General features: G+C 43.8%; 1 protein-coding gene across 1 annotated transcript; it reads right to left on the bottom strand.

Annotated features, from left to right (window-relative positions):
* Positions 1 to 450: 450 nt before the first annotated feature.
* On the bottom strand, positions 451 to 22,634 carry ZNF76 (zinc finger protein 76). Its single transcript, XM_030221095.1, is given in 16 exon segments — positions 451 to 1,164; positions 2,475 to 2,530; positions 2,533 to 2,587; positions 2,675 to 2,836; positions 3,338 to 3,492; positions 7,452 to 7,685; positions 8,407 to 8,586; positions 9,898 to 10,023; positions 10,297 to 10,372; positions 12,669 to 12,752; positions 12,923 to 13,000; positions 14,364 to 14,560; positions 15,077 to 15,154; positions 18,227 to 18,307; positions 18,628 to 18,793; positions 22,417 to 22,634. Coding segments are annotated over 15 exon segments (1,692 nt in total). The 5' UTR covers positions 18,701 to 18,793; positions 22,417 to 22,634; the 3' UTR covers positions 451 to 1,107.
* Positions 22,635 to 23,235: the final 601 nt, after the last annotated feature.

Below are 23,235 nucleotides of genomic sequence, written 5' to 3' on the forward strand. Positions count from 1 at the left end.
GACCACAGAGCCCTGGGGAGGCCTGGAGCAGCGGCGCCACCTGCTGACCAAACCACGAATCAACAGTCCCTCCGCCCCCATCGATTACCGCTGTTCGAATCCCACCCCGTACATCTAAATCCCTTTACCTAATCTCGGGGGGGGGGGGGGGGGGGGGCAGGGACACTCGCTTCATGCAATCTGCCCTCTATTAAGACACTGAGGGCTAGGGCAAGCTTTGTGTATGTCAAACCAGGGATTTCCACAAGTCACTGTCAAGCAGGCACGATTACTGTAATGGTAGTTAGTAATTATAAAAATTCTTACATAATGAGAGTTTGTAGAAACCTAGGCCTCAACGCATCAAAGAGAAAACATGAGAAAATGAAAAACACACATAAGGTGTTTATTAAAAATACATATGCCAAAAACTGAGCAGCCAAAACGAGAGGAAAAAGAAAGCCAAGCAAAGAAAATTAGAAAATGTATTTATTTCATTCTTTTTCAGAGAAAATCCCCTTTTCATTATCAACATCAGGTGGGGGACAGGTCACTCACTCGCTGTGGCCCAGCCTCTCTGCCATTCATTTGAGACCCAGCCCCCACCATGGATCCTGTTCTGCTAAGACTGTCCCACCCTGGTGAATGCAAAACAAAGCTCCTGAGTTAAATCACAGAACCGCCTGGTTCCGAAGAGGATACAGCAAGTCCAGGGTGGAGGGAGAGAAACAGGAAGTATTCCCAGAGCTGAGGAAATTTAAGATCGCAGTATTCTGGAGCAATGCCAGTCAGCATCACGTTTTAGATTGGACTGTAATTCAAGTGTCCCAAGGTATCATCCTGTTCCCATTCCTTCTTGACACTGTCTGGAAACAAAAAATGCCAGGGTCAAAGTTCATCTGCACAGCCTCCATATATTCTACTGAAGACTATCCGCAACAGAATAGCAGCTGGGGCTCCACACGCTGGTTTTCTCTCTCGCTGGCCTCCCATAGTCCAGCTCTTTCAGTTTCTGTGATCATCAGCATCACAAGCTTACATTCCTATAGTGCCTCTTTGGAATTCACATTCATTCCTGGCCTCTCAGCATTCAGTCTCAGGCCTCGCTTCCACCGTCACCTCTTCCTCCTAAAGAGTCACTGCGGCCATAGTGATGGCTTCCTCCAGACTCTGCTGTTCTTTCAGCTGCAGTGAGAGAAATGCACACACAGATATTTCCTCCACACTCACCTCTGTATTCCTCCAGAGCCATGTATTCTCCCCCCTCGCCCACTACCTCAACAGGGCATGGGCCCAGCAAGTCATTCTCACTTTCCAACTCCAAAATCATCTATGCATACCCCCAGTGCTAAGTATTCTGCCTCTCCAGCCCCCCCACCCCAGCACCTGCCCATTAGAGAATGACATGGGGAACCACAGTAACGGGAACAAATTTTGTTCTTGTGTCATGTTCTAGTTGGAAGGGTAGAGGGTGGTGGTGGGAAGGAGGGTTATTATTGCTTTCTATTTGTAATTTATAGACAAGAGTTGCACAGCATATTGTTCCTTTTAATACTTCAATAAAAAGAATATAAAATCACTAGTAAAACAGGTCCGTTTCTGACAAATGAAACAGGCGCTAGCAAGGTTTTCCTCGGAGTGTGTGTGTTTGAGAGACACAGTATGTGTGTGTTTGAGAGTGAGAGAGAGAGAGACACAGTATGTGTGTGTGTGAGAGAGAGAGACACAGTATGTGTGTGTTTGAGAGTGAGAGAGAGAGAGACAGTATGTGTGTGTGAGAGAGAGAGACACAGTATGTGTGTGTTTGAGAGTGAGAGAGAGAGAGAGAGAGAGAGACACAGTATGTGTGTGTGAGAGAGAGAGACACAGTATGTGTGTGTGAGAGAGAGAGACACAGTATGTGTGTGTTTGAGAGAGAGACACAGTATGTGTGTGTTTGAGAGAGAGAGAGAGAGAGAGAGAGAATGTGTGTGTGAGAGATAGAGTGTGTGAGAGACAGAGTGTGAGTGTGTGAGTGGGGCTCCGAGTTCCAGGCCCCCCCCCCCCTTGCCTCCGAGTTCCCTCTCCTCCCCAGCGTGTTCCATGCCCCCCTTTCCTCGGAATGAGAGTGAGAGAGACCTTCATGCCTTGAAGCATTCGTGCGCTCTGTAAGGCTCCATCTCCTCAATTGATGACACAGTTCCGGAACGTTGCAGGAATGCTTCAAGGCTTCACTTTCTTGGCTTCAGAATGTTGGAGGTGCGTTTTATTACATAGGATAAGTGTTTGAGGCTTCTGCAGATGAGGACAGAGCCCCCGGGGATGGGGACAAACTTTGTCCCCCTGTCATTCTCTATTGCCCACCCATGGCACCAGAGCTGGTTAGTCCTTCAGCACCCAGTAAAAGAGAGTCAGAGGTACTTAGTGTATTTTCTCCTGCAGAGAACACAGGGATTCCTGTGCTACAGTATTTTCTTTAAGGATTATAATTAGTTAGGACCCTCGCTCTTCTGTACCTGCATGGCAATGTGCGTTCCATCAGTAGCTGCTAACAGTGCCATCTGCTGGTGACAGTGGACTGAAGGGTTGACTCTTCTGACATGACAGTGCCCGAGGTCACTATTGTCACCTAAAGATAGTCAGAGATGCAGTAAATGAAACAGAATACAGAAATTCTTCACAAGACAGGAGAAAAGGAGCATAAACATGAACATACGGGCTGCAAGTCTGTGCCCTCTGTGCTGACCATGGTGACCGTGTGCGTGTTCTGTTGCTGAAGTGCCTCCTCTTGCTTGGACCCGGTTATGGAATTACTATGCTGTGTTACCATGGTGATGGCATTGCCCAGTGCCTGTAATTCCTCATGTGAGAGGCTGACCTGCAACACCAACAGAGTTGTCACCCGCAAAAGCAAGGCACTCCCTCACTGAGGGCTGTCACTTACAGTGCCACGTTCAGCCTGCTAGCTCTGTTAGTGCCATTAAAATCTAGGAAAGATCTTTCAATTCCTCTCTCAACTGGCCGTGAATGGTTAGCAAATGAAAGCAGAACAAAGCACAGCACAAATGCACAGGCACCAACAGAATGATAGCCAAATGCAGATATATACAACAATTCCAAAACTTTCTGCGAGACAAATCTCTGCCGCTGCCTGATGCCTCTTTCTAGTGTTAATTGTTGTTCTCGCCCATCCACCCCAGTGAAGGCCTCTTGCATAGCCTACATAAACTGTGACTTCAGACTAGAAGGTGCCTTCTTCAATCTTCTCTCCTCTCTCTCTGTGCTCTTAATTTCAAATCCCAAGATACTTTACTGGTTGATTGAGACAGATTCTCCGAGACAGGGCAAAGGGGGTGGGGGAATTAGCAAAATCTTGTACCTGCTGAGCCCCGTCCTGGGCAATGAGTGCTACCTGCTGTGCTACGCTACCCTGTGTCACCATTGCAACCTCCTCCTCCTCCTTCTCTTCCTCCTCCTCCTCTAGCAAAAAGGCGAGGTACTGTTGGTTCCTGGACGGAGACAAAGCCACAGCAGCTGCAGAGAAAGGCAAAAAAAGGGAAGATAATGGTCACTGGGATAGTTTTAATATGCTTTCTGTGGGCAAGTCACGCAACAGCGGATGAGAATACACAAACCCTGCAGAGGAGGTAGAAACACTTCTAAAAATTTAGACACACAGATTAGACTACAAGGAGGCACAGTGAGCCCAATACTCAGCAATATTTAACTAGCCAGGAATGGCTCCTGGCTAGTTAAACAGTGCTTAGCCAGCTATGCATGAGATAGCTGGTTATCACCACTTAATATTAGCGCTTACCATTGGATTCTCTATAGAGCACGTCTAGAGATCGGCGCCGATATTGGCGTGGATTCTATAGCGTAATTTAACAAGCTTAACAAGCTAATGAGCGCTGGTAACAGCACCTAACAAGCAATAATGAGCATTAATTGGCAATGATTAGAATTCAGGCGCACAACTTGCTAAGCATATTCTGTAATGATGCGCACCAAATTTCTAATGCACGCAGGCAAAAAGGGGTGTGGCTGATACGTGGAATGCCCTCCCGCAGGAGGTGGTGGAGATGAAAACAGTAATGGAATTCAAAGAGATGTGGGATAAACACAAAGGAATCCTGCTTAGAAGGAATGGATCCACGGAACCTTAGCAGAGATTGGGTGGCGACACCGGTAATTGGGGAAACAAAATGGGAGCCGGGCAGACTTCCACGGTCTATGCCCTGATCGTGACTGGATAGGGATGGGCTGGAGTGTAAATTTTAAGAGGCTTCGACGTTAGCTTCAGAACTTAGTACAAGAAGAGTGCTGGGCAGACTTCTACGGTCCGTGCCCCGAGAAAGGCAGGGACAAATCAAACTCGGGTATACATATAAAGTATCTTGTTGGGCAGACTGGATGGACCGTACAGGTCTTTTATCTACCGTCATTTACTATGCTACTATATGTTACTACTATGGTTATGGGCAAGGAAATGGGCGTTTCGTGGGTGTTCCAAAATTTACTTGCCTAGTTGCAGAATATGGCCCAGTGCACCCAAATCTACGCGGTGGGATTTACACCACATTTTCGCTGGTGTAAATGGATACATATAGATTTAGGCGCTGACATATCAACTAAGCATATTCTATAATCAGCGCCTAAAAGTTACGTACCGATTTTAGAATACGCTTACTTGGCACTGATTTCAGCGCCGTTATTTTTAGGTGACATATATAGAATCTCCCCCTTAGCAGCCAACTGGCTATACTGCGCAATATAGTCTGCTATCTGCGAATATTCAAGCGCTGGCCAGCTAAGTTTAGTGGGCAAATCAGACCGCATCGATAGCAGTCCTATCTTTGCCCACTACTAACTTAATCAGGTAGCGCTGAATATTTACATAGCCAGTTAAGCTACAGTCGGCCAGAAAAACCCTGGATATTCATTGCCGGTCACCAGAAACCGCCCGGCATGAATATCTGGGGTCCATGCTAATCGTGCTGCCTGCCACCGGCTGAATAAAGGGGGGGGGGGGGGGATGTATAGTGACTGATTAAATGTCTTCCACCTGTACAAAACACTAATTCAAATGTGTCATGTATGAAAATTTTATCATATTTGCCCTCTACTTTTTCAGCATCACTGGCTTCCCGTTCAATTTCAGATTCAGTTTAAGATTTTAGTATTAGCCCATCGTGCATTATATTTGGGTTCTCCACTCTTCTAGGCTTTTTAATGATCTCCCTATACCCCCAGCTCATCTGCTTTGCTCCTTTCAGGACTGCTGGCTTTTAATCCCATCCGTGTCATGTGCATGTCTTGATTCCAGATCTTGTGCCTTTTTTCTACTTGGCACAAATGTTCTGAACGTGTTTCTCTGTTGTACCTCCAGGTAGAAACCTCATATAAAAGGTTCAAAACTGCCTTGAAAACCCACTTTTTACCCAAGTGTTTGGCAAGTCTTGAGGACTACGAGGATAGTGACCCATTCTGTTTCTTTTCCACTTCTGTCCAATCGATTGTTGGAGTTCCATTCTGTTTGCCTATGTTTTAATTTGTAAATCGCTTAATTATGTCTGGCACAAAAGGTAGTATAACAAATTTTAAACATAAAGATAATGTAATGTAAGCCACACTGAACCTGAGCTCTTCTTGGGCTAATGTGGGATAAAAATATCATAAATAAACTTGATTTAAATCAATCTACTACTTCTCTTAATTGGAAAATTAGCAGGTAAAACAATGATTTTTATTCTATTTTATATTAGTGGGGAGATTAGCATTTGTAAAAGTTATTGATATGCCAATGGAAAAACGGAAATGTTTTAACTAGGTGCTGTAATGTTGTGCTATGGTAAAATTAAATTTCCTAAAAAATACTTTTGTGCTAGCCAAAACCTTTAATTTAGGAGCCCGGGGAAACTTTTTTCATCTCATCCAACTTTTTTTTTTTTCCAATTTGTACTGTTTTCACTAATTTTTCTTAGTATGTCTTTTAATTTTGTTGTATTTTTTTTCTATTTTGCTAAATTGTTTTGCCATACTATTTTGCTTATTTCAGTGTTTTCTTACTTTGCCTTTATTCTGCTACCACTCTGTTTCTCCTTTCCCTTTTCCCTGGGACAGCAGCAACCTCTCTTCCTAGCTCAAACTAGTGAGAATTCCAACCAGAGCTTAAGATGTGGTCAAGACAGTCGGCATAGCTAGGTTTAAAAGGGGTTCAGACAAAAAGTCTCTAAATCATCATTAGCCTTGAGGGTTTGGGAAACCATCACTTATCTGTAGGATCTCCTTCTTCGGCTCCTGCAAGTACCTGTGACCTGAACTGGTCACTGATGGAGATGGGATGCTGGGCTTGACTGTGACCCAATATGGCACATCTTATGTTCTCGTCCAATCAAGGTCTGAGGCCGATAGCAAAGATGGCGCGCCTTCTAGGCTGGGTCTCAGAACCAGTTCTTCCCATGGGGACCACTGAAGAAGCAGTAGTTCCTGTCCTGGGTAAATGCCGTGGCAACATCTTTACTTCTGGCCCATACCCGACTGGAGCAGATGTAGAGCCTGCTGGATCCAGGCCAGCACAAGTATGTTGTTTCTTTCAATATTCTTCCTTTGATCTGTGGTGGATTTTTAATTATATATGCATAGTTTCTCCCTCGAATCTCAGCTATCAAAATAGCAGAGGAAAGCATGCACATACTTCTGGAAAATCATCTCAAGGTACATGAGTACAAGAGAAACTTTCTTTCTTGTAAGACAAGTGTTTAGGTAGGGGAAAGGTGCTGGAGGGAACTAAGTGGGGAGCATGTATTATCTTTTACCCATGCTGGTTGAAGATAAGACTATTTTGGATAAGAAATCTTGCAGATGGCCACACACTATTGCTGCCAGCTGGATGACCTTTTTTCTGCTATCATTTACTATGAGACCCTTTTACTAAACTGTGCTAAGCCCATTTTTAAATGCAGTTATTAAAAAGGTCTTTTTCCATTTGTTGAATGTATGACTGTGCGCTGTTAGCATTGGCATGCGGCCATTAAAAAAAAAAAAACAAATTTTACCATGGGAGAAGTTACTGCCTTCTATTTAGCGAGGTTAGCGAGGCTGTCATGGGAGTGCGCTAGCTGATTAGCGCATCCAAGCCCATTCTCCCCCGACACGCCCCCTACAAAAAAAAAAAAAATCACCATGCCCAGATGGCAAAACTAATGAGGAGCACTTCAGCACATCCTGTGTTACGGCCATTTTTTCTGCGTTAGGCGTGTGTTAGTGCCCAACGCAGCTTAGTAAAAGGGCCCCTATGTAAAAAATTAATGGACTAACATGAGTGTTCAGACATCTGAAAACGGAACTTGGTCTGGAAAGATATTCAGGACCACACAAGGGCACCCTCTCCCCCTTACATACACTGCCCCGAGATCTCTCAGCATCCACCGTAAAGACAAGCCTACCTCAGCACCTTTGCTAGGATGTGCCGGCCTGGCGTCCTCACATACCTGTCATCTGCTGTTGCTCATAAAGGGCCTGCTCGCTTTCTTCTGTGGCCTCCAGATCCCCATGCCCACTGCGCTTGTGCATGGCGAGCGTGGACGTCTGCCGGTACATTTTGCCACAGTGGCTACAGGTGTAGGGCCTACAGTGCGTGTGAACCACGTGGTGCTTATACAGACTGGAATACTCTGTGAATCTCTTGCCACAGCCAGGCACTGTACACAGGTACGGCTTTTCTCCTGAAACAGAAGTCAGGAGAAACCATGAAGAGGGTTTACAATCAAATGTAAAAGATGCCCCAGAGGGTGGTAGGAAGGCACTGCGGAGGGCATTAGCAACATCCATTACATGGTATAACGGTTAGTGCAGTGGGTTGAGATTACTACTACTACTACTACTACTACTACTATTTAGCATTTCTATAGCGCTACAAGGCGTATGCAGCAATGCACAAACATCTCGGGGAACTGGGTTCGTTTCCCACTGCAGCACCTTGTGACCCTGGGCAAGTCACTTAACCCTCCATTGCCCCAAGTACAAATAATCTTAGATTGTGAGCCCATTAGGGACAAAAAAGTACCTGCAAAAACAGTATATGTAAACCACATTGACTATCTACAGAAAAGCGGTATATCAAGTGTGGAATAAACAAACATCCTTCCACTTAAATAAATAAGGCCTATACTTGAAAGATGCAAAAGTGGAAATCACCACTGGAATTTCTGCTCCTCTGCAAATTAGTTTCTACTTCCCTAGCTGGTGCAGCCCCCTTGCTAGATTGCTCAGGCCAACTATACCCCCAATTATGTTGCCCGATTCTTGCTTGGTTGGTCCTTTCCCTCCTTAATCTTGGCCAGGACTGTGCACGGCTGGAAGAGAAGCAGAGGCCTCTACATATTTGTTAGGCGCTATGCGTATCCAACATCAGCCTGCTCTCTTCACCGTGGGACCCAGACTCACCAGTGTGGATTCGCATATGGTTCTTGAAGTTGGTGGCACTAGCAAATCTTCGGCCACAGCCCTGCTCTGGGCACGTATACGGCCGCTCCCCTGTGTGCGTTCGTATATGCACCTTCCGGATGTTGGATGTGGTGAATGATCGACCACAACCCTCAAAGGGGCATCTGAAAGGTCGTTCTCCTTTACAATAAACACCAAGAAATAATTTAAGGTTAGATTACAAAGGAAGGAAGCAAAACTTCACTCATTCAGCAAAAACTACATTTCCCCAGTCTTCTTAATTTGTGCAAGACAGTCTTTTCTCTCTGAGCTCACCTAAACACAAGATGACCTTTCTATGGTTTTAAGTCTGGGACTTCGCTCTCCTCTGTACGCTTGCCGATAGGAACAGAGATCTCTACCCACCTGTATAGGCTTGGACATATCTTTTCCTTCCAATAAGTTAACCTTTCATCTACATGGAGGGGGAAACCCTTATCTATACAGGGATTCAGGTTCCCACTTCTCATGACAGCAGTGTCTCTAAATCAGTAGCATAGCCAGAGGTGAAATTCTGAGCAAGCCCACACATTTCCTTCCACTCCACCCTAGCGTTAAAAATATCTTGGCTGGTGGGGATCCTCCAAGCCCTGCCAGCTAAAAACATCTTCCACCGAAACACCCCCAGGCCATGTAAACACTGGGGAAGTTGGCAGTGCACATCCATCTGCTGATGCTCGCATTCCCCCCATGCATGACCTAAGCAAGCGTGAGACTGGGGGGGGGGGGGGGGGGGGGGGGGGGCCCAGGCAGATGGAAACATGCTGCCAACTCCCCCAGTTTTAACAAGACCCGGGGTTGCCAGCAGAGGACATCGTCAGCTGGTGGGGGCTTCGGGATCCCCATCAACTACACTGAGGATTGCTGGGTAGGCCTGAACCCAAAGTGGATGGGGCTGCCCACCTGTACCTATGCCATTGCTCTAAATGCACATACTATGACAGTAATGAACCTCGCTCTTAAGCCAGCTGCCAATAAATGATCTCCTTTAATTCTGGCAGTCCCTATTTATTTATTTTAAACATTTCTAATTCGCTCATACTAAGTTGCTTCCATAGAAACATACATATTAAGAACACAGACTATAAAACATATCTCCTCCACCATCATACATAATATCCCCTAAATATCTTCATTAATTTTTGTGAGTTTTCTCCTCCTGCAGTTGGTTCATGAACAAGTCCACCATAGCCTCCTAGCGCATTGGGGGAGGGGGGTATCTTCTCCATCACTATCAGCACCTTGGGCATTAGGGTGAAAAGATAAGGGCGGACACCAATTTACTCTGGGTTCCATGTGGCCATTTATGTCTCTCTTTTTCCTTTCTACCAGTGGTCACCTTATAGAGATTTGATATAGGTCTTATGCCATGAGGTCACCGTGAAGCTGCTCAGCAAAAACTTGGGGGTGGGGAAATCATTTGCTCTCTCCCTCCTCAGATCTCATCTTTACCTGTGTGGGTTCGGACATGTTTCTGCAAATCCCCTGACGTCTTGAATGCTTTGTGGCACATGTCTTCAGGGCATTTGTAGGGTTTTTCTCCTGTGTGCGTTCTAACATGACTCTTCAAGCCATACCCTGAAAAGAAAAAAAACAAAACAGCCAGTTATTAATGCAAATAGCATGTACCTACTGCAACTGATCCGAGAAATTCAGGCCATCAATGTTCTCTTTCTGCCAAAGTATCAACCCTTCTAAAGACAATCAGATCTCTAGAGCACATCTTAGAAGCACTAGGTTCTTAGGCTAGTAAAAACTAGGCCATTTTCAACTCTCACATGCACCCTAAAATCAACTGCAAAACTAGAGGCCCTTTTCAGATTATGTCTACTGCATGCCTCCCTCTTGTACCTGTAGAGAAGGCTTTCCCGCAGCCGGCAGAGTCACATCTGTATGGCCGATCTCCTGTATGAGCTCGTTCGTGCACCTGAAACATTATAAAGCAGCTGAATCATTAAACCATTCTAATGGGACCAAAAACTGACACTTCTTTGCACAGTTTTCACAAAAACAAGCTGATTTCACAGGGACACTTGCTGTTTTTGTGGGTGGCTCAATCGAGGGTAAACTAGAATGCACGCATTGTACACGTTTAATCTCAAGCCACACATACCCCTAGGAGTAGATAAGAACATTAAAAAGCAACATTGACTCCAACATCCTGTCTCCTATGGATCTCAAAGAAGTAAATTTATTTCTCATAGCTCATTTCCAGTTATATACACAAGGTTATTATTTTACTACAATGATTAAGTATTAAAGTCTAAGGGGCCATTTTACTAAGGTGCGCTGAAAAATGGCCTATGCTGGTGTAGACATGTGTATTGGACAAGCGCAGGTTCATTTTTCAGTGCACCTGCAAAACAAGCCTTTTTGTTTTTTGTCGAAAACTGACATGCGGCAAAATAAAAATCAGTGAGCGTCCATTTTGGCCCTGAGACCTTACTGCCACCCACTGACTTAGCAGTAAGGTGTCGCTCGTTAACCAGGCGGTAATCATCAACGCATATACACTGCCGATTATCGCCCGCTTAGCGCCATGTGGTAAAAATAGAAATTATTTTCTGCCACGCATAGAAATTTGAATAACCGCAGGGGCACACGGTACGCCCGTAGGCACCTACACATCTTAGTAAAAGGGCACCTAAATCTAATAATCATTGACCATTTTTTACCATATCAAAAACCAATTTTAATTCACAATACAGTAATACCTCGGTTTTCGTCGATTTTTTCCGTGAAAAATTTGTCTTGGATTTTGTTGGCATGCCCACATCAACTCGCTAATTTTGCGAAAACAAAGGCTGACCCACACGTTCTCCTGCTCAGTGTGGCGTTTTCACATGAAATAATTGCCTCGGTTTATCGACGAAAACCGAGGTATCACGTACGTGCAGGACGTCAGACTCACAGAAACAGAAGCCAGCGCGGCCGCGTTGCTGATCTGCAAGGGCAGGCTTCTACATGGAATGTTGGTAGTGGAGGAGTAGCCTAGTGGTTAGTGCAGTGGAACATGGAATGTTGCTATTACTTGAGATTCTACATGGAATGTTGCTACTATTTGAGATTCTACATGGAATGTTGCTATTCCACTAGCAACATTCCATCTTTAGATTGTGAGCTCTTTGAGCAGGGACTGTCTTTTCATGTATGGTGTACAGCGCTGCGTATGCCTTGTAGCGCTATAGAAGTGATAAGTAGTAGTAGCTCAAGGTGAGCTACATTCAGGTACAATGGTTACACACCAACATTCAGGTAAATAAATTTTATCCAGGGGTGTTTTTTTGTTGTTGTTGCTAATATTCATTATCCTTAAATATTATGATGATTTGGGATGCTGAAGTATAAATTTTAAGTCTATATGTTTATTAGGTTTGCATATAAAAATACAAACAGAAAAGCAAATATAAACAGTGGTATATAAGTGACAATCCGAACAATACAAGTTACAAAGTTGATCAGTAGATTGTAGATATGTAGATAAAGCAGACCATTTCTTACTGATATTCAGAGAAGATCTGGATTTTTTTTTTTTTTTTTAGCATTATACTGCTCCTATATGTATACGGAGATTAAAAGGTACCACCAAGGCTCAAAACTAAAGGAATTCAGATTCCTCCATGACGCAGGATGCTGAAGTAGAAATAACATTTTGGAAAAGGTGACATTTCGATTAGGGATCACATTTAGACTGCTCACCCTTCCTACAACAATCAAAGTTCAGCAGTCTGACCACGTGATGATCAGGGCCGGCTTAAGTCATGAGCCAGCTGAAGCACCTAAAGCCGGCCTCACTGATTTGTTGTGCACAGTGGTGAGAGGGAATTCCTTTGCTCTTGTAACAGTCGGCTTGGGATGCCCTGAATATTATTACATTTTCTGGCCCATTTCAAAACAGAAATTATTTTGCAAAATGCACCTCCAAATTTGTCTGTAGTGCCTTTTATGCTGCAGAATACAATAAGCTCTTCCGAGTATAGGAGAAGGTAGGTCGGAGATTAATTCTTGGCAAAGATGAGGCCTCAGGGATTGGAAAGACAGATTAGCTGGTCATTCTTTAGGACTGCATTGCCCCTTTTCCCAATTTTGTGTCTATAACTAACTTTCTGAAGAACTATACTTCCTCCAAATGCCAAATCTGGAGGAAAGCGTTCAAAGCATTATGATGGTGACTTGGAAAACTCCTTGAGAGTCAAAAGGCAACAGTGAATGAGATGAAATACCTTCAAGTGATGAGCCGTAGTATATAGACGACCACAATCTTTGTAGCCACAGCGGAAGCCTTTGCCCCCAGCCTGCTCAGCATCCTAGAGAAATGAATGAGGAAAACAACATGAGACAACAGGGTCCCAATACACCTCCATCAACCCTCAGATGAACCACCAACCGTTCCTCCCACAATCCATCAACCTCCGCTCAGCAACAACCAACACACATTCTGTCACCAGAGCATTCAATCCCTCTCTATAGCACAAACCTCTAAACTTATGTCTGTGGAATCTGCTACCTGCATATGGGAGGAAGTAAGGACACCCTCTGAGTCAACAAGAGACACCTTCAATGACAAGAAAAAAAAAAAGTTATAATCACCTCTTCCAAATTCAAACCCCAACATCCCCAGTTCCCTTCATCTAACAGTTCTTATCCTTAAACCCATCCCTCTCTTTATGCTGTATAATCTCTCACATTTTGGGTTCAGTACTCACCATCTAAAACATTACTATTTACCTAACGTTGTAGGCAGATCACATTATCATTGCTAGTGACAAAAAAAAACAAAACAAAACACAGCCCAACTGACTTACTACCATATCAAATTCTCCCTTCAAACATGAAGGGAGAATTTGATGACTATGGCAACATCCATCAAATTCATGAAGGGCCTCAAGACAACCTGGAATGCAAAATGGATATGGATTTAAATTACTTGTCTCTCAAAACCCAAACCTCAAGGTAAGCTACATGTTCAGGTATAGTTGGTATGTTCCTGTCCAAGAGCAGTTACAAGCCAACAACCTGGTAATGCAGGCATTGCAACAGAAGACCCATTATTTGTAAAAGAGCCTGTAAATGACCTCCCCCCCCCCCTTCTGTCTCTAAAGGATACTGATGAGTGCAGTGGGCAGGGAAAGCAGAAATTAGGTACAGACCTGTTTGTTGGGTGGACCAGTGAGTGGAGAACCATGGATGGGGTGGTCGGGCCTGGGGCAGTGGAGAGTGCCGGAGCATGAGGGATACATTTAGTTGGAATAAAGTAACTTGCTAGTCTCACTCAGACACACAAGGATTGACTCGGGCTGCACATACTGCAGCGGGACATGTTTATCCACTCTTACCCTAGCTGAGATAATATTAAACCATCTCTCTGACCTCATGTGCAACTTTCTTCAAATCCATCACCTTACTTTCTAATTCTTCCTACTTTCTTACTCATCTATACGTTACAACTTTGCCTTAGCCCTCACTACCAATTATAATACTAGTATATATTTTGTTGTCATTGCAAGTAGTATACCATGCCATACTTTGTACTGTTCGAATATTTTTACTGCTCTAATTGCCTACTGCTCATGTTTGATCTATTCTTACTGTACACCGCCTTGAGTGAATTCCTTCAAAAAGGCGGTAAATAAATCCTAATAATTATAAATAAATTCTCTTTCCATTAGTCCTTCTCACTGTTCTAGAACCTGTGGGATAGTTGTGTCCATCAACCTGCAGGTCGGAGAGAGAAGTGAAAACTGAGCCGAGACATCTCTCTTGGCATCCAGTCCAGCTCGTCAGTATTTACATAGACGAGCAGTAAGGAGAAACTCAGAATAAAAGCAATAATCTTAAACAACTTGCTAAACTAACACTAATCAGACGAGCAAACCACGTGTGGACCCCTCTCATCTATGGACAACTTGTAGTCTCACCTTACTGGCATACTGCTCCAGAGCATTAACAGTCGTTTCAACACTGCCATCTTCTTCCTCTTTTTCCATCCCTTCTAACTGGCTGGCTGACTGTACAGACAGAATGGTGCTGCTTGTAGGCATGGTGACAGGGTGGTGTATGTACGCAGTGGTGCCATCCTCCAGCTCAACCGCTTCCAGGTCACTGGGGTCAAAGCCTTTGGAGGGTACAGAGAATCAAACACTGCCATAGCGTTTCCACTCCTAGATAACAGCAGACCATCAACAGAACTGAAAAGGGAAAGTCTAATGAACATTTTAAAGACTGGCTAAACCTAATATGTTGAACATGCAGTTCAGGAGACAGTAACAGTCTTCAGCATTATTCAACTGTGCCCTTTGCTTTAAAGAACTTAATACAAGAACATGAAATGGACCGGGTGAGCTCAAGTAGGCCCATCAGGATTCCTAGAAAGCTTAACGAGTCTCGGAATAGTCAACCCTATGGAATAAGGCATACATACGTAAGGGATGTACAATCTATGGTAAGTAAAGGAAAAAAGTTCATAGCTATTAGCATTTAACACAACTCAAAACATAATCTCTGCTGAGAGTTGCTACCAGCGGACATTCTTTTCTGTCCTTACTTCACAGCATCATTCTATCCCAGACTCCTAACTCCATCATGAAACATACAGTTTTTCTTACAGCCGGACTCAAAGCTCGCCACTCACCTTTGGGAGTGTGGTGTATGTAAGCCGTGCTTCCATCTTCCAGTTCCACTTCCTGTCCATCTTCAAATGAGATGCCATCTGTAAAAGCAAACTCACCATATGAATTTACCCCTTAACTACACAGTCTAAGCTCCTGGAGACATACCTAGCCAGTTGGGTTTTCAGCACTACCACATGGAACATGCATGAGATATATAGGAGGCTCCTATATATCTGATGCTTATTCATTGTGGAAGTATTGAAAACTCAACTGGGTACGGTTGAGAGGCATTGGTCTAAGCTTCCACATCTAGCTGCAATGGACATCCCCTTGCGGCGTTATGAAACATCTCTTAAATCTGACAGCAAAAGGAGGAAAGACAGAATATGGTCCTATATTCTACTGGGCTCTCTGAAAATGAACCTCTTACAGATTTTTCCACGTGTGAAACTCATTTAACATGAGGAAAGAGGGCTTTTATAAGACTGCGCAAGATAGGAGAATAGTTATAACGTTGAGGGGTGGGTGGGATAGTTGAGGGGGAGAAGCTATATATGTTCAAATGAAGATGAAGCTGAATACTGTTGTCTCACTATTGTTCTTTGCATTTTGTATAATTGTATTATTTTTTTTTTTTGTTACATTTGTACCCTGCGCTTTCCCACTCATGGCAGGCTCAATACGGCTTACATGGGGCAATGGAGGGTTAAGTGACTTGCCCAGAGTCACAAGGAGCTGCCTGTGCCTGAAGTGGGAATTGAACTCAGTTCCTCAGGACCAAAGTCCACCACCCTAACCACTAGGTCACTCCTCCACTGTTGCTACTATTTGAGATTCTACATGGAATGTTGCTATTCCACTAGCAACATTCCATGTAGAAGTCGGCCCTTGCAGATCACCAATGTGGCCGCGCAGGCTTCTGCTTCTGTGAGTCTGACGTCCTGCACGTATGTGCAGGACGTCAGACTCACAGAAACAGAAGCCTGCGCAGCCTTCTACATGGAATGTTGCTAGTGGAATAGCAACATTCCATGTAGAATCTCCAATAGTATCTATTTTATTTTTGTTACATTTGTACCCTGCGCTTTCCCACTTGTGGCAGGCTCAATGCGGCTTAGGCTTACCTGGAGCAATGGAGGGTTAAGTGACTTTCCCAGAGTCACAAGGAGCTGCCTGTGCCTGAAGTGGGAATCGAACTCAGTTCCTCAGGACCAAAGTCCACCACCCTAACCACTAGGCCACTCCTCCACTCATTGGCATTTATGGATCTCATTAGTGACTCATCATCAATAAAAATTAATGAAACACAAGACTGCGCAAGTGCATAATATGTGGAAGGAAAGTGTGTACCTATTTTTATGCAGCCTACAGAGAGGTGTTCCCAGGGGTGTAGCTTGGGTGGAATGGAGGCCGAGTCGCGATGTACGTACATATTTTATAAAATATGCATGTACACGCGTGGAGCACGTGCATATATTTTTCAGAGCATATGAATTTTTTGGAGAGAGCCATTTTTACTTGTTTTCTGAATTGTGTATAGTTGTACAGACAATTTGCACAACTATACACAATTCAGAAAACAAGTAAAAATGACCCTCTTGGCTATTCTGTTCTCATGTACCTGAACTGACGTCAAATCGAAGTATGTTGTAAATACCAAGACACTGTCTCGGTATCTCTTTCAATCCTTGTAAACCGCTTAGAACATTTTTGGTACAAGTGGTCTAGCAATCCAAATAAAGGCATGTTTAAGTGGATAGAGGAAATGCACGTAGAGTTATCTTTCACAGGCCCAAATGTCTGTGGATTCTCTACTCTGAAAAAAGCAACACTGGGCCTTCAAGACTAGGACAACAGGAGTACTTTATTGACAGGTGACCCAACACGGGCCGTGTTTCGGCGCCAAATGACGCCTGCCTCAGGGGTCAAAATTTGATTCTGCAGTGTATAAATCATGCAGGTCAAATGTCTGAACACATCAAAGTGCTATCATTTGGAAATGTTCACCACAGCGCAAAACATCGCTCCTGTAAAAGCCGTCTCTTATGCATAAATAGCCGGTGAAAGCGGCTATTTATGCATAAGAGGCTTTCACCAGCTATTTATGCATAAGAGACGGCTTTTACAGGAGCGATTTCCGAATGTTAGCACTTTGATGTGTTCAGACATTTGACCTGCATGATTTATACACTGCAGAATCAAATTTTGACCCCTGAGGCAGGCGTCATTTGACGCCGAAACACGGCCCGTGTCGGGTCACCTGTGAATAAAGTAGTCCTGTTGTCCTAGTCTTGAAGGCCCAGTGTTGCTTTTTTTTTTGTTTGTACGCTGTATTGCCCTCTCTATTCGTTTTGATTCTCTACTCTGGCAATTTTCAAAGCACTTAAGACTTACAAAGTTCCATAGGTTACTATGTAAATTTCTACGTCTACGTGCTTTGAAAATATGCCTCAATACGTGCATACTTTCACTTACAAAAACTGATGCACAACCTGTAGAAAGTACCTAAGGATTTTGCAACAACATAGGAAGCATGAAAATTGCCCTGAACAGGCCTTCAGTTTAAATACATTTGTATGTTCAATGTATGCAAACATACATTATACATATCCATTGTGCAGGTCTTGAAAACTGGACTAGTTAGGTAAGCCTCCGTGACTCAGTGATTCTTTGGTTACTTTCCTTTTACTTCATCCTCGAGTCATTCAGACACTGCTGAGACTGATTACTAAAGGGTAGTTTTTAAAAATATGCAGGTGAATGCAAAAGTCCAGAGGTAATGTTCCTCAGGTCTCAAATTGACTAGGAAAAAAAAGTACCTGCAGAGATCTGCACATGGTTTCACTGCCCACACTCCTATAATCACCATGCAAAATTCTGAAAATCCAAAACTACGTACTCCTCTGACAAGACCACTTCTGATCCTGCCTATTCTTCCCACAGATAGAAGTGCTCACGTTATCGATCTCCATAGGTAGCTTTACCCACATAGCGAAATTGGCCTCCCCACAACAATGTTAGCAGCCAGGCTTCAGAAGCTCTTAATCTGCAGATACAAATCTGCTTGTACTTAACGCCTCTGCCTACCACAGACAGGTCTAAGTGCATGAGAAAGTAGTATCAGGAGAACAGAGTGCATCATAGTGCACGTTGCCCCCCCCCCCTCTCACCGTTTTGTAAGGTGATATGCTGGATATATGCTGTGGTTCCATCCTCCAGCTGAATCGCCTGGCCTTCGGCCAGCTTCTCATCTGCAACACCAACACAATATCCATAAAGCAAGCTGATAAGCCATTCTTTCCCTAGTTGTTATCCTCAGCAGTACAAACTCCTCATCCAGTTGCCCAAGTCCCCTCTCTGCATATGATACAGAGAATGCCTCAAACCCCCAGCTTACATCCTCAGCTGATATAAATCTGACTACTCTCCCTTCTCCAGCCTGCCTGGGTTCATGAAAGCCACCTCTTATCTATGTGCTAAACAGATATTCTCATGAAACCTACAAGCCTAACTATATCTTCCCCCAGAACATCTGTGATGCCAACTAAAGTCCTGAGAGATGCCCTTTTACCTTTAAGGGCCTGCTGGATGTAGGCTGTAGATCCATCTGTCAAGGTCACCGCCTGTAGCCCCAAACCATCCATAGTTCACAACCGTTTTCTACTCCTTGAGGCATGAAGTCTGCTGTGGATAGCTTCTCAAGGGGTATCAGAGGATAAAAATGGACCAAGTCCTCTCTGTCAAATACAACAGTGAACAGGTCATATGAAGCCCACTGCTGACACACCTTTTGACCTTGGACATCACTTCATTTTCTACCACCTGAGATATAAACTTACAGTGTAAGTACTTTAGGGACACACAAATGGCTACATACCTCATCTTTTTTATATACCGCCTACAAGTTTATAAAAACTATCAAGGCAATGTACATAAATTCTAAATCATAAAAATACAATAAAATAATAAAACCAGTACAATCCATCCCCTATGCATCACCTGACATGTGCCCCCCCCCCCCCCCCCCACCCAATCAGGAAGAACCCATTAATCTTGAATAACACCCACAAGCAATTTAAAATACTGCCAGAAAATAACCATGTCTCTAATGCTTTCCTAAAATTACCATAACAATTTATGGGGTGGAGCTCCCCAGGTAATTGATTCCACAACATCAGGGCAGCTACAGAGAATGCTCTTGCCTGTGACTGAGATCTTTTTAAGATTAGAAAAAAAACAAAAAAACAAAAACAAAGGGCACCTCTAACAGCATCCCTTGACTGGAGCATAAAGACCACCTAGGTACATGTAAAATCAATCTATTCCTCAAATACAGGAAGACCTCTCGCATGTACAGCGTGGAAAGTTAAGTGGCCTAGTGGTTGGGGTGGTGGACTTTGGTCCTGGGGAACTGAGTTTGATTCCCACTTCAGGCACAGGCAGCTCCTTGTGACTCTGGGCAAGTCACTTAACCCTCCATTGCCCCAGGTACAAATAAGTACCTGTATACAATATGTAAGCCGCACTGAGCCTGCCATGAGTGGGAAAGCGCGGGGTACAAATATAACAAAAAAAAAAAAAAAAAAACACAAAATCTTAAACCGTACCCGCACCTCAACTGACAGCTAGTGCAACGTTTCTCACAAAGGTCCGCCCAAAGATCAAGAAGTGCTTTGAAAATCAAAACATGCTGCTCCATTTTAGGCAATCAAGCTCATTATATGATTATATACTGCTCTAATTTTCAGTGGTTTACAATAATAAAAAAAACAAGGCAAACCCTTGGGAATTGACATGGCATATCAAATTCACAAGCAACAATACAATCCCCTACAGAAATACTTTCATAATCTGTTTAAATCTCAATAACATCAAAGTACATTAAAATGAATCCAAAAACCTCTTAGAGTGTAAAGTTTTCAGATATTTTTCTAAACAATTAGTTAAATAATTAAGTAAAACAGGAAGATACCAATTTCCAAATTTTAGTTGGTCGAACTGCAAGCAATTTATCATAAACAGAAAATCTTTTTATACCCTTAATAGAAGGAAGAGTAAAATAAGAAAAATTACAGGCTCTCTGAATCTTATTAGATGGACTAAATTCAAAAAGGGAAACTAATTTGTTTTTGCCTTATTTTAGCTCTTTTCTCACGCCTCTCCTTCACAGCCTGCATTTCCCCATCTCCCCCCCCCTCCCATCTACATTCCAGAAGCTCCTCTAACCAAACCTGCAAGGTCCATAGTTTTTGGCCACTAGGATTTTCCCAGCCCTGATTTTGGGAGTAGTAGTAACTCCATGTCCGTAAAGAAATACTGAGCCAGACTAGTTTTACTTCAGTTGCATTAAGGGACTTATCCAATCTCATAAGGATGACATTACTATGTTATACGTTACTATGGCAACAGGGCAAAGAGTATAACCTGCATGGAATAGCATGTACAACTCTTGGCTGCCAACAAAAATTGTTGGTGTAGACGTTTCGCTCACATTTGAAGTAAACTCCGGACTGACCATATCACTCTCTCTAAACAGTAAATTTTCCAAAGTCCATCTTAATAATGGCTTATGGATTTTTATTTTAGGAAATTATGTAAACCTTTTTTTAAACCCTGCTAAGAAAACTGCTTTTACCACGTTCTCGGTCAATGAATTCTAGAGATTAATTGCATGTTGAGTGAAGAACTATTTCCTCCAGTTTGTTTTAAATTTACTACTCAATAGCTTCATTACTTGCCCCCTAGTCCTAGTATTTATGGAAGAAGTAAACAAGCAATTCACATCTACACATTCCACTCCACTCAGTATTTTATAGACCTCTATCATATCTCCCCTCAGCCATCTCTTCTCCAAGCTGAAGAGTCCTAGCCATAGTTTTCCCTCAAAGGAAAGTCATTCCATTCCCGTTATTATTTTCATTGCCCTTCTCTGTACCTTTGCTAATTCCACTATATGCCCCCCCCCTTCCCGAAGAATGAGCTGCTGTCGCTGCAACCCCCGAGCCACAGTATGCCATCTTCCCCCTTCCACCAATTTACCTTTTCTTTCTTGTTTTTCCAAAGGCGGCAGCAACAATTCCCAGAGGCTGCCCTGCCGCCGGTCCTAGCCCCTTCTCTCTACTGCGACCCGCCTCTCTGCTGTAACTGCTTTGAGACTCCTCTGTCACGCCCACTGCCATGATCATATTCCCCCTTATTCAGGTCCCATCACTGGCTCCCCAATGAGCAGTGTATTAGTTTCAAGCTTCTTGTGATCACTTTTAAGGCTTTTAGGATGGCTTACCACTCTCTCTTCTTTCACCATTCCGTACGCCCCTTGCCGTACACTTCACTCTCTAAATGAGAGTAGACTTGTCCTTTCTGGCCCTAAGTCTGCCACTCTGGAATCTACCAGACATCAAGCATTCTTCTTTGCTGCCCCAGCCATGTGAAACTGCTTGCCTCTTACTATTCGCTGTGAACTATCCCTAAAAAAATGTTAAGACTTTGGTTAAAACATGGCTCTTCCAGCAAGGCTTTCCATCATCATTCTAGGCGTTGTGTCAGTTTTCACAGATTGGAGCAGCCCTCTCCCTCGTTACCTCCTTATTCTCTCTTCCCTCCCGTCTGTCATTGTAATGTCAGTTAATGTTGTCATGTGTGTAAGATTTCTCTTGTTCTTTCCTGTCCACCACTGTAGTTCCTTTCTTTAACTACTGGTTTTTTTTTTAGTACTGTACACTGCTCATTGGCAAAGGCTGTATAACAAGTATAAATAAATACTCTGTAATTTTGTTCTTTATAATAGTTTCTACCATTTTGCACCATCAGACTGTCTACAATTTCCCAGATCACCTCTGGAATCCTTTTTAAAAACTGGAATTAAACAGCGGCCACCCTCCAATCTTCAGACACCACACTTGATTTTAAAGATAAATTGCACATTACCAATAGCTCTGCAAGATCCTTTTTTAATTCTATCAGTACTTGGGGACCTATACCATCCGGTCCATACTGTAGTTTTATTTTTCTTACATTTGTACCCTGCGCTTCCCCACTCAATAGCAGGTCCAACACGCCTTACATATTATATATAGGTACTTAGTTTGTACCTGGGGCAATGGAGGGTTAAGCGACTTGCCCAGAGTCACAAGGCGCCGCCTGCAGTGGGAATCGAACCCAGTTCCCCAGGACCAAGTCCACCACTCGGCCACTAGTTTGATATTCTTTTATGTTTTTGTGTGCATATATTGGATACGCTTTTATTATTACCCTTCTGGTCGATTGAACAGTACATTCTATAATTTGTTTAAAATAGTAATAACGGTGCAGTGGTTCATAGATAACAGTCAAAGCTACGGCTCCTACTCTTGTCACTCACAAATTCTCCGAGAGATGCCAAGTCACACGCAGTCGGCGGTCGGTCTCTCCTCCCCACGACCTGCCATCTCTCCCGTTCTCTTCCTTATCCGCGATACGGCACCTGGCCCTCAAACTCCCCCACCCCGGTCGCCCGCTAACAAACCCACAACTTCCCTTCTCCGCCTCCGATGCCCCGTCCCCCCACCTAGAACGTCTCTCTCCCTCTATTATATCCCGCCTTGCCGGAAACAGGAAGTTGCGTCAAAGGAGAGCGCAGCGCGTCCGAACTACTGGAGTAGGTCGCGCGGTGGATGTGACGTCAGACCATGACGCAAGGGAGAATCGACGGCTGCAGTGGTGCTCTGTGAAAGGATGCAAGGAAAGGATGCGCATGTCATGTGGCTGCTTTACAAGCGTCGATGGGGGGGGGGGGGGGGGGGAGCTCTGTGAAGATGCGCTTTTGTACTAGCCATAGTTCGAAGACGATGAGCCGTGTCACGGAGAATCTGTATTTTCACAGTAGAAAAAAAAAAAATACAAGCTTCTATCCATGACATAAGCCCAGGAATAGTGGATTTTTCCCCACGTCCATTTAATAACATTCTATGGCCTTTTCCTTCAGGAAGCCGGCTAAACCTTTCTTAAACTCTGCTAAGCTAACCGCCTTGTGACAAAGTACATTTTGGAACTGGTTGAGTTAGATGCCACCTCCCATACAGAAAGAAATAACTGAGATGGGCGGCCTGGGGATTTTGTGCCGTATAAGCAGGTGCACCAAGGAGGTTGGATTAAAAACTGGAGACGGGATGTGTGTGTGCTGTAGCCTATCGTTTGGGCT

This window comes from Microcaecilia unicolor, chromosome 12, assembly GCF_901765095.1.
Source record: "Microcaecilia unicolor chromosome 12, aMicUni1.1, whole genome shotgun sequence".
NCBI classification, from domain to species: domain Eukaryota; kingdom Metazoa; phylum Chordata; class Amphibia; order Gymnophiona; family Siphonopidae; genus Microcaecilia; species Microcaecilia unicolor.